Below are 14,411 nucleotides of genomic sequence, written 5' to 3' on the forward strand. Positions count from 1 at the left end.
GATACTGCCATCAAAGACATGGCGAATGTCATTCTAAATTTCGTGCGATGTTAACATTTGATTTTGGAAATGATTGGAGGATCTCGAATGAAAAACATTCACTGTTAGATTTCAGAAAGATTTTCCATCCTGCTCCTTTGGTTTCCTTTGTCACTGGAGGTGAAAATGTTCATCGATTTGACCCCATCAACTACTCGAAAATCAAATGAATGTTCTGAGAATGATTTTCTTTCCAATGATATTGTATGGTGTAATGTCAGCTTTAGAGTCTTGTGTCACGGACGTCTCTCCTTGTTAGAATGTTTTCTCTGTGTACAATGGACTGCACATGTGCAACTCCTTATCATTGTCGGCATGTTTCTATGCCAGGGTGAAGTAACTCAACTGCACATGTATGGGAGCTACATCCAGGGCTGTCCCTGTAATGAGGCGATTGCCTCAGCAGGAGCGGATTTACCCTCCCTGCCACCCCGAGGCCGAGGGAATGCGGGGGCTGCAGGGTTGGTTTTAATTTTTTTATGGTTTTTTTTTGTTTCTCTCCTTTTGTTTTTCTTTTTTATCACATTACAGCTCTCCATTCTGAAGGCGGCGGCGAGGACGGAGCCGGGAGGGCGCAGCATTGAGAGAGGTAAGTGCAGGGGAGGGAGGGGGCGGCAGGGGGAGGAAGGACCGGCACTCTGATTACAAGTGTTCTCGGCGACATCGTCGAGAACACTTGTAAAGAAACAAGTAATTTCTCCTATTCTACATTTAGCTCTGCTTGTGCAAAGCAGGGCTAAATGTAGAAAGTAAATTACCACTCGGCGCCCGGAACTCTATGCTCGGGGTGTCGGGTGATTCAAACCTGTGCCGCCCCTCTGCTTAGTGCCACCCTGAGGCCGGGCCTCGGTGGCCTTTCTGGGAATCCGGCCCTATGCCTCAGGCGGCCTTGCATTGGGTGAAATGGGGCATCACTTTCCGGGCCAGAACATCCCAGGTTTCTAAGAGCTTTAAGCAACCCGTGACACTCTGGCCAGCATTCTGACCAGCTCACTGACGTCACTGGTTGCCGGCTCTGAGGATCAGGCGAGTATAACCTTTTTTTTTACCCCAGGCAAAAAAATGAACAGTTAACCCTTGCAATGTTGGTGTAGCCCCACTGCAGGGATTAATAATATTTCTGCCCGGAGTTCTTCTTATAAGCAGACGGGTCTGGAGCAGAGCTGCTACTAACCCCCCATATAGGATCATTTCTATATATCACACGTCTAGCCCTTTGCATCTCATACCTCTCATGCAGATGTGCTGTGAAGTTATGTTTCTCAAGTTCCCAGGCCCTGTCCGGACTGTAGTCCCACTCCACCTCCTCCGCAGCAATGAAGTACGTCCTCATGGTGCCATACTGGATGTCATCGTGATTCGTGGAATTGTCACATGCCTGCACCACATATGTGTGTTTCATACCACCCTTGTGATGATCCAACGTCTGACAACTCACTTCGAACTGACCTAGAAGAGGAACACAGGAGAGCTCACAACAGGCACATTGAACTCAATGGGAAATAGTGCCGACCTGCGTAGAATAAGTCTGCAAGGGGCCATCGTTGTTAATATCATTGTTATGGCTTGTATAATACATGTTAAATTAACTCCAGCCAAACGGCTAAAAACATAGATAAATACATATATTTTAGGGTTTGTATTTCTGTCCATCCAGTCCTGAAATTTACACAGCACTGCCAGACAGCATGGAGACCTGACTTGTTCCTGCTGCAGTTAACCAAGCTAGTTAGGTCACCTCCCTGCCCCCAGCCTGCAATGGAGCAGCAATAGATCAATTAATTCTTCTTTACTCTCTCCTCCTGGCAACAAGTTCTTTGCCAGCCCAGCTTTCCACTGCTTTTGTTTTTGACATTTTTTGTAGACGGAGTTCAGCTTTAAAGGGACAACTGCGGGAAGAAAACTAAATGCAAACATGAAGCACATATCTGTGTTACCTGCCAAACGTTTGTAAAGTAATGTACCCAAAACTGCAGTGCTGAGTACTCTTTAGGTCACATTCACACAGGGGCGTCCCGAGGCCGGGTGTCACACAGCAGCACATATTCACGTTTACTTTACTCCCCTACTGCTCCGTTGAGCACCGAAGACAATTCCTGGTACTTGTGGCCGATGTAATTCAGCTAGACCAAAAATGCAAAGCCCTGTACGAGTCCGGGAACTCATAGCTTTAATAGGGCCATCCAGCATGTGCGGTCATCTAATTGACGCCTGCCCGCGGCCGTCTTGGTGATGGACGACGGTGTCCTATCAAAGATTGTGACTGCGTTAGAATGTGTGACCAGAAATCAAAAGATCTCGCTGCACTCCTTACCGAAGTATCAAAAAGACCCGTATGGCCGGGTGGGTGCTTGTAGTGGCCACCGATGGCACCGTGAAAAGATCAGATAGAAAATAATGTCACCAGCATTCCAAAGGATAATCAAGCAATAGTCCATTTATTAGCACATTGCCATTCAAATGCAAGCGCTTTCGGGGCCTCAGAGGGTCCCCTTCATCAGGCTCAGAATTACCAGAATGTGTGACCAGTCACGTGATCACACATTTTAACGTAATCATGCTCACTTTTTCGGCGGTTGAATATGTGACCGGAGAAAGCGTTGGAATTCTTCACCTTTTGCCGGTCACATATTTCACCGCCGAAAAAGTGGGTGTGATTATGTTAAAATGTGTGACCACATGACTGGTCACACATTCCAACCCAGTCACAATCTTTGATAGGACACCGGCAGAGAGAGGAGGGGACGTTCACCCAGCGTGATGAGGTATGCCGCCGGGTCCCCTCCTCTCTCCTGACACTGTCGGGCTCTCGGCCCATGACCAAGTGCCCGACTTTTTAGAGGGGTGATACCAAAATGACTGTCAGTCATTTTGGTGTCACCCCTCCAATGGTGTCACCCGGGTGCGCGCCGCATCCCCCTTGTGATGCCACTGCATTGACATCATAGCATTCCGGGAACACGCATCACGTTTGCATGCAATCGTGCGTGTTCATGAGCTGCATTTGCCACCAGTCCCCATTGAGTTCAACGCAGTCCTGAGCGTGCGACAAATGTGGCAAAAAAGCTCATGTAGCAAATTTTGTGACACGTGTTCTGCGTTTTTGCACGCAAACGTGGAGGGAACAGGCGCCATTTCCTGGCCATGTTTTAGGTGCCATTAGAAATTAATGGCAACGCAAACGTGTTTCATGTTTTGCCGTGTTACCATCAACGCTCACCAAAGTGCGCATTTTTGTGCGCGTTTAGTGCGTCCACGGAACGCTCAGGTGTGAAAACGGCCTTAGAGCTTGCAGCTCTACACACTACCCTCCTCCTGCCCGTTCTGTACACTACACTATGTGGATGTCACCGCACTGCTGATATCACGTTCTCTTCCAGAGACTCCTCCATTTTCCACAATTATTTTTAATGGAGAAAACTTTCTGGTGCGTGAAACGGTTTTGCATCTTGCGCAAAAAGTAATTGACATGAGTCACCTAAGTTATAGGCATGCATGGTCACAGTCATCGTCGTGTGTGGGAACATGTTGACGATGTCCCTCCTCATTCCAGCAAAGTCGAGTATGTTCCCATGGAAGTGGACGCCATGAATATCCAGCTCTGTGCCCATGCCAAGCAGATGCCATGACACATTGTCCCTCTGACACATGACGAGGCCAGGCAGGTTTCCATACATGTAGCCATTGATCGCTGCAGAGAGAAAACACATCACCGTCATGAACTTCAGCCTTTCAGTCTCACTTACAATTACTTTTTTATTAGTGACCCTTTGACTTTCCCTTTGCTCACCCTTCTTCCTTTATGTTGTGTTAAAAAGAAGCAAGAATGGCCCTTTGTAAGAATCTGAATCCCCAATCCATAATTGTTATGATATTTAAACTTTCTATCAGGGAGGCATGCGTGTGCTGTTATTTAGTTGTATTCTCTCCCTGTCAGAGCAGAGGTCAGCCCAGTGTCAGGATGTAATGGCCCATGGAGGCTGACTTGTCTATTGTTCGAGCCCAGGACTGATGGCTAACATTGTTAGACTGCTGGAGGTGGGTAAGGACCTTCATCAATGGGATTTTGTTTAAAAACGACATCTCCCCCATATAAGGGCCGCTTCACACCTTGGCGACACCTCACCGCGCGGCAATCATGCACTATTCGGCACGGATTGCTGCGCGGTCAGTAGTCGCCAAGGTGTGAACCGATCACCCAGTGGGTGCCATTATTTTCTAATGGCACCCCAGTCGCGCCGGGCGGATCATGCGGCTTCCCGCCACCATCGTGGCTAAAACAGTGTATCGCCAAAAAAAGGGTACATGTACCTTTTTTCTGCGATTGCCACGCGGATGTCACCTCATTGAAATCAATCGCTGCCTGCATTGTGCAGGACCGCACCGGGCCTGAGTGAGCGGGAATGCAAAAGCAGATTGAAACAGATTGAGGAAGCTTGGAAGGTAGTCAAGTGCAGGTCAACAGCAAGTTATTAGCACATGTCAATGGATTCTGAATGATCATCTCAAATGCAAGCAAGCTACATTTGCCTGCTAACACAAGCACCACACATGCATGTAATCTTGGCCTCACATGTTTGACATTTTATTCAGTGTCTCTGATCAGCACTGAGCACAGGTAGAAGATGTGATCAGCCTTTCAGCAACAACCAAAATTTTCAAAAGCAAGATGGAAGCCTCTGTATCCCACTCAATACAAGATTCCTTTAAATAGGTTTTAGCTATTTATAACAATAAGACTTAAAGTGTATCCAAAAACAGAAATAATAAGAGTCACACAAAACAGGGAACTAGGTTTAAGTAGGAAAGTTACAGAAAGTAGGGAGGAAGATGAACCCTTGCGATTTGTTGCTAAATTTTTAGAATATACAACAAATCCTGGCATTGGCTGCAAATAATATATTACAGCTTACCAATCCTTAGATGTGGTGGCTGCATTAGTTTTGACACTCTATGACGGAGCAATGTGGCCACCCTTGGAGAGCAGCATTGTCACATTGTCACCTGGTGGGGAGGGTGGTGTTAGATGGACTAGAACATTCAGATGGACTTGACTCGCTAAGTAAACCTCAATTCCATCTAACACTTGTTTAGCAATTATAGCAAACGTTTTTTTTTTTCTTTTCAGAATAAAGGTTTTAAATAGTGATGTACTGATACCGGTTTTTCAGTATCAAGTACGAGTACCGATATTCTGGTTTCGGTACTTGCCGATACCGGTGCTTCTGCTGACATGAAGCCGGCTTGCCGGGCAATCAGGAAGCTGGGCGGCAAGCAAGGACATGCCGCCCAACTTCCTGATACCCAGGAAGCCGGCTCCATGTTGTGTGGCCGGCTCGATTGTGATTGGCTGGGTAACTGGCTTCCCAGCCAATCAGCATCGAGGCGGCTTCCTGGCCAATCAGGGAGCCAGGCGGGAAGTAATGACCTACCTACCTCCCTGATTTGCTGGGGAAGCAGACTCCATGTTGATTGACTGAAAAGCCCACTTCCCAGCCAATCAGCAAGAAGCAGGCTGTTCGGTCTGCTCGATGCCGATTGGCCGGGAAGCCAGCTTCCCAGCCAATCAGCATGGAGTCGGCGTCCCGGCTAATCAGGAAGCCGGGTCATTACTCGCCTCCCGGCTTCCTGATTGCCCGGAAAGCTGGCTCAATGTTCCCCTATGGCACCGATTTCGGTATCGGGTGAGGGTATAGAAGCATTTAAGCGAGTACGAGCACTCACCAAAATACTCGGTATCGGCACTGATACTAGTTTCGGTATCGGTGCATCCCTAGTTTTAAATAATGAATAAAAGCTGATCATTGTAGGCACCCCTGTCAGTGTTAAATGGTTTGGCCCAACCTTCTAGCTGACACTTTTGTTGACCTGGTAAAGGACATTAAAAATATGGCATTACTGACCGGATAACCAGGTGAAAATAAAGGGGGAAAAAGTCTTAAAAAAAAGAATGAATGCAGCCAGCACATCTAAGAATTGGCAAGCTGCAATATATTAAATGGGTTTAGATACACTTTAGTTTGTTGTAGTGCAGAAAATTTACAACAGAGGGTGATACAATTCCACCATAGAGAATTAGAGGATTTCCCGAAGATGAAAAAGAAATTGGTATCCACGGATGTAATCACATATTCTCAGTACATAGCATGTACCAAGAAAAAGATACTCAAAATAATTTTTATCTCAATTCTTAAAAAAGAATAAAACCCAAATAATTTTTTGATGTAGTTCAATGTTTTAAATGGGGTTTCTAATTTCTCATGCACAGGGGCACTGGCCTAATTAAATACTCATTTTAACCCTGAATGTTGCTGGCAAAATCTGGCAGAAAGATTCAGCGTGAAAAATGCATGTAATGGCATTGTAAATACTTGCAGTTATGTGTGTACAGTGTGTAAAAATGTAAACTCATTCCAGTGACTACAATATTAACTTAGTGTAGCCAATAAAATAAATGTACATATTGTGGCATTGCGTGGCAATACCACGGTGTTGGGTGGCCTCAAAGTCACCCAGGGTTCTCAGCCAGAGGGGCTGAGTGGCTCCAGGAAGAAATGACTTATACCAGGAGAGAACTGCCTTTTCAGTCCTTTACGGGTTTTCTGGATCACAGTTGGGATTCTGGAGCCAGGAGATTTCTTAGAGCTCTGGGTGGGACGAAATCTCCAGTCCTGGGTCCATGGGTTAGTAGTGACCAGCACCTGATTGTGCACCTGTGCACATCCCTCATGAAGAGTGTGCTGGGATGTGTTCAGGGCCCCACCTGGGAGACAGGAGAACTCCACGCAGGAGTCAGTGCAGCAGGGTGCTGCAGGTTTGTGAAGTGAGGATTGGCACGTGATTGAAGTTGTCTGGGGGAACCAGACAGTGGCCCTGAAGATTGAGGCCGGAGCAGCAGTGCTGCAAGAGAAACTATTAAAAGACTAGGACATCGTGAGTGTATGGAACAACTCTGTGATTGGTGAGCCAATATACAGTATATATTCTGCTGAAGACCAGCTATTGTATGTTGAGCTTCCTTGAGTATCTGCTGTTGAAATACCAATAAAGACTTTTCGTTCATGGAAATACGCTGTGTGAGTGCTCTGTGAGCTCCCCAACATCACAATATATACAATTTTACAGGCATTGCATTTTACACTAGCGTACATGTATTTATGTCAGTATGCTCCTCTATCTGAACACACGCTTTTTATTTTTGAGGGATTTTTTTAGATCCTCGGGTGCTGCTCTAGATTATGAATCTAAATGCATGGCCACATATAAAGCTGCATTCAGAGGCATAAAAAAAAAAGTATGGATCTAAAATTGAAGTGCTTTCGGTCCATCTGCATGAGGACTGCTGTACACTGCAATCAAATTCCCTTATATACACATGTAAAATTCATGGGGGGTGGCAGTGCAAACAGTACCAGCTGGGCTAGTCTGTAGCAGGTCATGCAGTAAGGCCATAGCAAGACAAAACAGGAAAATATTCATGTTTAGCAGGTAACAAAATTCTAGTAATGAGAGATATGGGACAGACACGGCAGCATGACACACAGGGAACAATATCCAATTGACTCTCTATAGGTACATATGAATACTTACTTCGGTAACAAAAGTAGAATGGCTGTCCTTGAGGTTCTTAGCTTTCACTATGGGTGTGCTAGTGCTGGGGGAGATTCCAGAGCACAATGAAGACTGTCAATGCCCCCATTAAAGCTTGGTCAGTGTAACTGTCCCCTTACATTGGTGTTGTTTAGTGTAGTAAAACTTTACATTGGCGGGGAATGTTATACAATCATTACATCGGTAGTTAGTAGGAGAAAGGCCCCCTTACATCAGTGGACAGTGTAGAATCATTACAAAACACAAAAAAATCCCCAGCTTCACCTGCCAGCTAGCCTTCAACCAAACAAATTGCCCTGTCAACAGTATGCGTTAAAATCAAAGGTTTTAGTTGCACAAACATTTGGCCAAAAATATGTAGAAGCCACACCGCCGCGCTAAGGCACCTCTGCAAAGTGTGGTCCTAACTCTATGTATACGAGTCTACAAGTGTGAGCATATTAATGCAGTCGACCTGCATGCAATTTATCGACTGCATTAATATGCTCACACTTGGAGACTCGCATACATAGAGTTAGGACCACACCTTGCAGAGGTGCCTTGGCGTGGCGGTGTGGCTTCTACATATTTGTGGCCAAATGTTTGTGCAACTAAAACCTCTGATTTTAACGCATACTGTTGACAGGGCAATTTGTTTGGTTGCAGGCTAGCTGGCAGGTGAGCTGGGTTTTTTTTGTGTTTTGTATTGTTGTAAGCCTTCCCAATGTGCGCCCTGCCTAAAAGGCTGGTTATAGATTTATGCAGGTTCCTTCTCGACAGTGTAGAATCCCCTTACATAGTTAGTAAGAGAAGGGCCCCTTACATTTGTGGGCCGTGTAGAATCCCCTCACATTGGTAGTTAGTAGGAGAAGGCCCCCCTTATATCTGTGGGCAGTGTAGAATGCCCTTACATTGATAATTAGTAGGAGATGGGTCCCCTTACATAGGTTTGTAGGGTAGTGGGCTGGATTGAGGATTGCAGTTTGCCAATCTGCCACTAGATGTCCCCATAGTTAATAGTGAGTGACTGAGGGAGTCACTGTATAGTTAGAGGTAGCTCTGCCATGAGGGAGCTCTATGGTCCAGGGAGGGCCTAGCCTATGGGGGGGCCAGTTTTTGTTGTGCCCATGCAAGAGTCGGGGGCCATGCCCCTTTGTAGTGCCTAGTGCTTTTGTGTGTTTTTGGGGTCCTGCCCGTTTTCATTTTTAGCCTTTGGAGTTAGGCTTCTATGTTTGAGGTGTTTCTCAGTACGAGGATGTACTGTATTTTCCTAGGAAGGAGTGTAGGGTAGTGGGCATGATTGAGGATTACAGTTTGCCAATCTGCCACTAGATGTCCCCATAGGTAATAGTGACTGAGGGAGTCACTGTAGCGTTAGAGGTAGCTTTGCCCTTAGGGAGTTCTGGGAGAGCCAAATATATTGTTTTCAGCGGGCGAGCCGCCCAGGATAGCAGTTGGCAGCACAGGGGAGTGCACAATAATTATTATGTAGCTGAAGGCTGGTCCATGGGAAGGCACAGGACCAGGCCTGCCACCATGTAGTCACTGTGGATATCTGTCAGCTTCCCTTATGGGGAGAAGCAAAGGAGTGCAGGAGTACCACTAACATTATAGGACTACACACATGCCTTTAGGATGTAGGACTCTGGGCAATACCTCTCCATTGGCTCTGGGCTACACCTCGACTAACCTCCTCTCTGCTATCTGTTGGTATGCTGTTGGTTGATGTGCCGTCATCAGCAACCAGAAAGACTGAAGCTTGCATTATATTGTATATAATAAGTAGGGATGCACCGATATATCGGCCGCCGAAACATAACGGCCGAAAATGGCACTTTTGGAATAATGCCGAAAGAGCCATGTTTCGGCCGATACATCGGCGCATCCCTGGTTTCTTTCCTCCCCGCTGGGCACTGCTTTGTGTTCCAGCGGGGAGAAAAGAAAGTGACAGCCAGCCGAGCGCTGCAGGACGAGAGCGCTGTGAGCGGCCGGCGTCTCTCCTCCCACACCGCTCAGCCGCCTATCACAGTCCGGCAGACTGGTGTGGGGGCGGAGACAGCGATGTCACAGGAGGCTGGGCTTTCCTCTCTAAACCGCTCGATCAGCCTCCTGTGACAGCGTGTCAGAGAGAAAAGCAAGGTACACACACTTAGCGATCAGTGATCACTGAGTGTGTGTACATAATTGAGGATATGGTATGTTAACTATATCCTCAATTATGAATGAATGGGAGTGATCTACATCACCTTTACATCACCCCCATTCATTCATAATTGTGGTTATAGTAAACAAACAATGTACTCATGTTATCAATGAACAGGAACACTCATAGGAGGATTCCTGTTCATTGATAACAGAGGACACAGAAAAAGAGATTGAGGACTCTGTGTTCCATCAGCTTCTTTTGGGGGACCTAGGTGACATTAGGGGTCTTGGAGACCCCTGATGTCTCCATAAAGAGGACCTGTCACATATTTTGCTATCACATAGGGGAGTTTAATTAGTATGTGTTAGCAATAAAGTTTAGTGTGAAAAAAAAAAAATTCCCGTTCCCCCCCAAAATGTAAAGTTACACATAAAAAAGAATAAAAAAACAAAAAAATATTTAAAAGTCCCCACCCATACATACACGCATGCAAACATGCGTCGGGGGCGCATACGTGCAAATTACGCCGCACATGTTACATATCGCCGCGAACGTCGGAGTGAGAGCAATAATTCTAGGGCCATCAATCACTGATAACACTAAACTAATGAGCGGTAAAAGCTTTTAAAGTGTCGTCTATGGCCAATTTTGGGTATGGTAGTTTTCTGCGATTTCACGGGTGCGCGCAATTTTAAAGCTTGACGTGTTTGGTGTCTATTTACCTGACGTGACCCGATCTTTTATATTTTACCAATAAACTGTGTAATAATAAATGTTTCCTAACATAATGTTAAAAAAAAAACCCGCATTGGTGTTTAAATACCACCAAAAGAAAGCTCTATCTGTCCCCAAAAAATTGTATAAAATTCATTTCAGTACAGCGTTGCATGACGGAATAAACGTCAGTCAAAGTACCACAGCGCTGAATACTGAAAAATGGCCTGGCCAGGAAGGGAGTCTAGACACCTGGTCTTGAAGTGGTTAAAGGAGTGTATGTGGGGAGAGATCACGGCAATGCTACTCAGGCCAGGCATAGGTTGCTCTCAGAGGTGGCCATGAGTACCTTGAGAGCCCTTTGTTCATAGTTTTCCAGGGGATCTGAGCCACTACAAGGGCAGCCAGAGAAAAAAAAGAGTTCATGGATGCCTGGTGGGCAATCTAGAACTCTCTTACATTAGTACTCAGTAGGAGAAGGGCTCCCTTACATTTGTGAGCAGTGTAGAATCCCCTTACGTTGGTACTCAGTAGGAGAAGGGCCCCCTTACATTTGTGGGCAGTGTAGAATCCCCTTACATAGGTAATTAGTAAGAGAAGGTCCCCCTTACATTTGTGGGCAGTGTAGAATCCCCTAACATTGGCACTCAATAGGAGAAGGCCCCCTTAAATTTGTGGGCAGTGTAGAATCCCCTTACATTGGCACTCAGTAGGAGAAGGCCCCCTTAAATTTGTGGGCAGTGTAGAATCCCCTTACATAGGTAATTAGTAGGAGAAGGGCCCTCTTGTATCTGTGGGCAGTGCAGAATCCCCTTACATTGGTCCTCAGTAGGAGAACGGCCCCCTTACATTTGTGGGCAGTGTAAAATCCCCTTACATTGGTGCTCAGTAGGAGATGGGCCCCCTTACATTTGTGGGCTGAGAAGAATCCCCTTACATTGGTAGTAAGTAGTAGAAGGGCCCCCTTATATTGGTGGCCATTGTAGAAGAACTGTAGAAGTAACTTCTTACACTGGGGATAGTACTGGAGGCCGTGTGGTGCCTCCTTATATCATCATTTTGTTAAGTGCTGCGAAACTGTTATTATAATAACAATAATATTGGTGGGCAGTGTAGTACCCCCTTACATTGGTGGTCCATGTAGCACCCCCTTACATTGGTGGTCCATGTAGCACCCCCTTACATTGGTGGTCAGTATAGCACCCCCTTACATTGGCAGGCAGTGTAGTAGACTGGTGGTCAGCAGGAAAGCTCCCTCCCCCCATCCCTTACATTGCTGTTTCATGGTTAGGATTTGCAAAATAGAGACTGGTGCCCATGCTGCTGGCTTTTCTCTGTGCACACACTGTCTGGAAAAAAAAAAAAATTCTGGTTTGCAACCAACCCCCCTTCAAGTGTGTTACCGTGCATTTGGTTTGACTCCTGAAACTCTTCATCTTCTCTGTCAATGGTGGCCGGGTCTAAAGAAACCATGGCGAGGTTTTCTTCCAAATACCAACTCAGGTTCTCATCAAAGATTGTGAACAGCAAATAAAACTCTTTATCTATCTGCACCTTGAAGAGAGAAGTCATGTGTAATTGACAGGTATAGATTGCATGTATAAACAGGTATGTTTACCTACTTGTTTACATAATCCAGACTTTGAAGGATAAGTGCACTTTGAAAGTACAAAGCTACATTTGAACCTTCCCCTACTTCACAAAATTTATGAAGACAAACTTCTGATGCATAGTTCAGGAGCTTCCCACTACCTGGCCTGCACAGGGCTGAACAGTAATTTCATGCTGGCCACATACATTAGCTAATGGACTACTTTTCTCCTTGTAAACTGGACAAAAATCACTATCTATGGCCAATGCCTGCACATGTGCAGCTGTGCAGAGGCTTTCGGCTACCAAGAGGTTCTGCTTGGTTCTAAAAAGGCCATACAATGTAAAGCTCGGCATCTCTGTCTTTATCAAATTGCTAAGGAGGGCAAGAAAATGTGTAGTGGCTCGTGCTCTAATGCATACTTATCTTTAGGAGGGTTGTGTAGTAAAAATACTCTATATGGGCAAAAGTTTGTAGACACCTGATCATCACACCTACACTATATGACCAAAAGTATGTGCACCCCCCTCCAATTTTTCAGTTCAGATTTTTCCAGTGAGGGCCACTGTTAATGGTATAACATACAGAGACATTTTAGATGTTTGCTTGCAACCTTGTGGTAACAGTTTGGTGAAGACCCTTTTCTGTTCCAGCATGACTGTGGATCTGCGCACAAAGCCAGCTTAATAAAGCCATGCTTTTGATGAGTCTGGTGAAGGCCCTTTTCTGTTCCAGCATGACTGTGCCTCTGTGCACAAAGCCAACTCAATAAAGCCATGGTTTAATTAGTTTGGTGTCAAGGAACTCGAGTGGCCTGTGCAGAGTTCTGACCTCAACCCTACTAAACACCTTAGAATTGAATTGGAATGCTGGTTGCGAAACAGGTCTTTTCCCCCTAACTTCAGTATCTGACCTCACAAATGTGGGTTTGGATGAATGGACACATATTCCCACAGCCATACTCTAAAATCTTGTTGAAAGGTTTCCCAGAAAAGTTAAAGCCACAAGGGGGAGCAAATCCATATTAATGCCCATGATTTTGGACTTGGATATCCTATAAACTCATATAGGTGAAGGTCAGGTTTACAAACTTTTGGCCATATACTGTATACTGCTTACTAAGGGTTAACATCACCAGAATTGCATCTTTTACCTACTCCATGGCTTATTAGACACTATACACCCCCACACTAAAATGTCACACTAAAATGATTTTTGTCCCTCTCACATGTTTAACTACACCATGCTATCAATACTTTGCCCTTCACACTCCACATTTACAGCCACATTTGTTTTCTGAAGTCCTCATGTTCTATGAACAGAAAGCTAATGGGTTCAGTAGACTAAAAGAGATTTGCCAATCTCTTGCTTCTTTGCTTACTACCCTTTCTTATTAGTCCTAATCTGCCACATGAGTGATGTTCATATTGAGCTCTTTGCCTAAAAACCATCATATGATAGCTGATTGCTGAGATTAATCATACTCATACACTTCTATAGTGACTGATAGAGAAGCACAATTGTCTGGTTTTTTAAAAATTTGCTTTAACACCATAGACAATTATAAGCACCTTCTTCCCCAGTACCTGTGTGTTGTCCGGATGAAGAGCACCCTTCTTGCAGACCAGCAGAGGTCCCACCAGTCCAGAATTAGTGTCCCTGGCTGGGTCAAACGCAGAGTAGTATAGGTAAGTCAGGCAGTTTGGATCAGTGGTAGTAGGTCCATTTTCTTCTAGTGCTTTCCAGGTGTATGTGAATTTCTCTCCAGGTCCAACATGTGATCCTCCCTTCTCAATGCCCCCTACCAAAGAAAACATTCAAATAAAGACCTTGCTTTTGGCATTAATAGTTGTCATAACGTTAAAGAAGAGTTCCATGAATTATAGAAGCAAACCACAAGAGACCTTCCTGACATCTCTGAAAACTGCACAGAACACACAACAGTACTATTAGCTCAAAGTGTCTATTCTCTGTGCTTTCAGCTTCAGTCCCTGCTATTTTATAAATGAAATTAGTTGCCACAACGGAAGTCTATGGAGCCGCCATTTGCAGCAAATAATTTATTCAGAAAATAGCAGGGACAGAAAGTAGCGAGTACATGGAACAGAAGCACTGATCTAACAGAACTTCTTTGCTCCAATCACAGTTTTCTTAGCGCTATATCTCAGAATATAGGCTGTCCTTGCCATAGATAATTCATGGAGCTCTCCTATTAATGTCTGCTGAGAATCTTTAACACCTCGACAGGGAAAGCAGCAGGATAGCAGATGCCAGAAGAGCTGTGGGACTAGGATTGTAAAAGGAAGCTGTCCGTTAAAGATTCAAGTCAAA

At 45.2% G+C, this 14,411-nt stretch overlaps 1 protein-coding gene across 1 annotated transcript in view; it reads right to left on the minus strand.

The window, feature by feature from the left end:
• Positions 1-14,411, minus strand: part of HEPHL1 (hephaestin like 1) — an 84,162-nt gene that overhangs the window by 20,132 nt on the left and 49,619 nt on the right. The window contains exons 9-12 of the mRNA XM_018556809.1: positions 13,667-13,881; positions 11,893-12,043; positions 3,518-3,730; positions 1,269-1,488 (exon numbers count right to left, since the gene is read on the minus strand). Of these exons, the coding sequence (XP_018412311.1) occupies positions 1,269-1,488; positions 3,518-3,730; positions 11,893-12,043; positions 13,667-13,881 (799 nt within the window). The remainder of the gene's footprint in view (positions 1-1,268; positions 1,489-3,517; positions 3,731-11,892; positions 12,044-13,666; positions 13,882-14,411) is intronic.

This window comes from Nanorana parkeri, unplaced genomic scaffold (genome assembly GCF_000935625.1).
Source record: "Nanorana parkeri isolate BGI_ZX_2015 unplaced genomic scaffold, ASM93562v1 scaffold254, whole genome shotgun sequence".
In the NCBI taxonomy this organism is placed as follows: domain Eukaryota; kingdom Metazoa; phylum Chordata; class Amphibia; order Anura; family Dicroglossidae; genus Nanorana; species Nanorana parkeri.